The sequence below is a fragment of the Otolemur garnettii genome, unplaced genomic scaffold (assembly GCF_000181295.1).
Source record: "Otolemur garnettii isolate 467f Iridium unplaced genomic scaffold, OtoGar3 scaffold00018, whole genome shotgun sequence".
NCBI lineage: Eukaryota > Metazoa > Chordata > Mammalia > Primates > Galagidae > Otolemur > Otolemur garnettii.
This window is the reverse complement of record NW_003852413.1, coordinates 24,462,363-24,464,748: the sequence shown is the minus strand read 5'-3', so window position 1 is coordinate 24,464,748 and position 2,386 is coordinate 24,462,363. Positions and strand designations below refer to the sequence as shown.

At 41.7% G+C, this 2,386-nt stretch overlaps 1 protein-coding gene across 6 annotated transcripts in view; it reads left to right on the top strand.

Annotated features, from left to right (window-relative positions):
• Window positions 1-2,386, top strand: part of CDK12 (cyclin dependent kinase 12) — a 104,850-nt gene that overhangs the window by 53,069 nt on the left and 49,395 nt on the right. For all 6 annotated transcript variants that reach the window (XM_023510963.1, XM_012803023.2, XM_023510964.1 and 3 more), the window contains exons 7-8: window positions 830-886; window positions 1,265-1,366. In XM_023510963.1, the coding sequence (XP_023366731.1) occupies window positions 830-886; window positions 1,265-1,366 (159 nt within the window). The remainder of the gene's footprint in view (window positions 1-829; window positions 887-1,264; window positions 1,367-2,386) is intronic.

Genomic DNA, 2,386 nt, shown 5'->3' with positions numbered 1-2,386 from the left:
AGGTTGCTGTGAGCTGTAATGCCACGGCACTCTACCCAGGGGGACAGCTTGAGGCTCTGTCTCAAAAAAAAAAAAAAAAGTATATGGGGCCAGTGCCCTACTCCTTTGAGCCACAGGCACCGCCCTTTTTTTGTTCTTGTTGAGGCAGAGTCTTACTTTGTCCTCCTCGGTAGAGCACTGTGGTGTCATAGCTCACAGCAACCTTAACCTCCTGGGCTCAAGTGATTCTCTTGCCTCAGCCTCCCAAGTAGCTGGGACTACAGGTGCCTACCGCAATGCCTGGCTGTTTTTAAAGGCGAGGTCTTGGCTCTGGCTCAGGCTGGTCTTGAACCATTGAGCTCAGGCATTCTACCCGCCTTGGCCTCCCAGAGTTCTAAGATTACAAGTGTGAGCCACTGTTCCCGGCCTGTTTTTGTTTGTTTGTTTGTTTGTTTTTTGAGACAGAGCCTCAAGCTGTTACCCTGGGTAGAGTGCTGTGGTGGCCTCACAGCTCACAGCAACCTCAAACTCTTGGGCTGAATCGATTCTCCTTCCTCAGCCTCCCATGTATCTGGGACTATAGGTACCTGGTTTTTTGTTTTTTTTTTTTTTTTTGGTGGAGTTGTCATTGTTGTTTTAGCTAAACCAAGCTGGGTTTGAACCTGCCAGCCTCGGTGTATATGGCTGGCGCCCTATCCACTGAGCCATAGGCGCCACCTTATTTTTAAGAAAAAGACAAAGTTAAAGTTTATTTTTCTAATTAAAAAACTAAACTGGCACTTGACTTTCCAGGTATAGTTTGGAGGCTTACCACTATTGCTTATGAAAGTAATTGTTTTTTGTTTTACAGCGGGCAAATCAAACTAGCAGATTTTGGACTTGCTCGGCTCTATAACTCTGAAGAGAGGTGAGGTATTCATCAAAATAACGTGGGAAATAGGAAAGAATCCTTTTTATTCTTGGATATTCTAGTAGTCTGCAAGTTGCAGCAGCTGTCAGAATTTCCTAATTATCTGAATGTGTTAACCACCTAGATTTTAGACTCTAAATTCTCTCTAAATTCTTGAATTGTCTCCGTGGCTGAAAATCTACCCAAATTGGAATGGAAGTTATTTCTTCATCTCCTACTTATATGCAGTTTGCTTCATTGTTAGATTGCTTTGGAGCTTTTCTAACAATATCTTCTTTAATTGACAGATATTTCTCTTGCATTTAGTTATATGAGTATTTGTTTTATCAGAAGCCAATGTAAATTTATGTCATTATTGTTTTCTTTACATTTCAGTCGTCCTTATACAAACAAAGTCATTACTCTATGGTACCGACCTCCAGAACTACTGCTGGGGGAAGAGCGTTATACACCAGCCATAGATGTTTGGAGCTGTGGGTAAGCCTCTCTGCAGTCTGTTTTTGTTTTTGTTTTTTAATTTGAGACAGAGTCTCATTCTGTCACTCAGGCTAAAGTATATGGCAACATCATAGCTCATAGCAACCTCAAACTCCTGGCCTCAACCAGTCCTCATGCCTAAACTAAACTTCATAAGTAGCTGGGACTACAGACACAAACCAGCACACTTGCCTGATTTTTTTCTTTTTTTTCTAGAGATAGAGTCTCACTCTTACTCAGACTGGTCTCAAACTCAAATGATCTACCCACCATAGTCCCCCAGAGTGCTAGGATTCCACCTGGCTTTCATCTTTTCTTTTGTCTGAAACATATATATGGTTCACTTGTACTGTGTTTTCTCTCTACATTGGCTTTTTGCAGTTCTTCCTAAGTTCAAAAGGATTGTGATAAACTTTTGCATTAACATTTCCTCAATTGTCTTGTTTTAATAACTTTGTTTGAATTGGGATCCAACTAGAAATTCACTTAAAGTCTGTAGATCACTATTGATTATCTCAGGTCTTTGTTTTTTTGTGAGACATAGTCTCATTGTGTTGCCCTTGGTAGACTGCTATGGCGTTACAGCTCACAGCAACCTCACAGCAGCCCAAGCATTCTTGGGCTTAAGCGATTCTCTTGCCTCAGCTTGCCAAGTAGCTGGGACTACAGGCACCCGCCACAATGCCTGGCTATTTTTTTTGTTGCAGTTGTCATTGTTGTTTAGCTGGCCTGGGCTGGGTTTGAACTGACCAGCCTCAATGCATATGGCTGACGCTAAACCACTGTGCTACGGGTGCCAACCCCAGTTGTCTATTTTTCAAATGTTACCAGTTATGATGGTGGTTACCCACATCATTAATTTATTTGTGACTCGGAAGATGACTCATGCCACTAATCCCAGTGCTTTGGGAGGCTGAGGGAAGAGGATTGCTTGAGGCCAGAAGTTCAAGTGCACCCTGAGCAACATAGTGACTTTAAATAAACTTTAAAAAAGAAACTTTTTATTTTATTTATTTATTT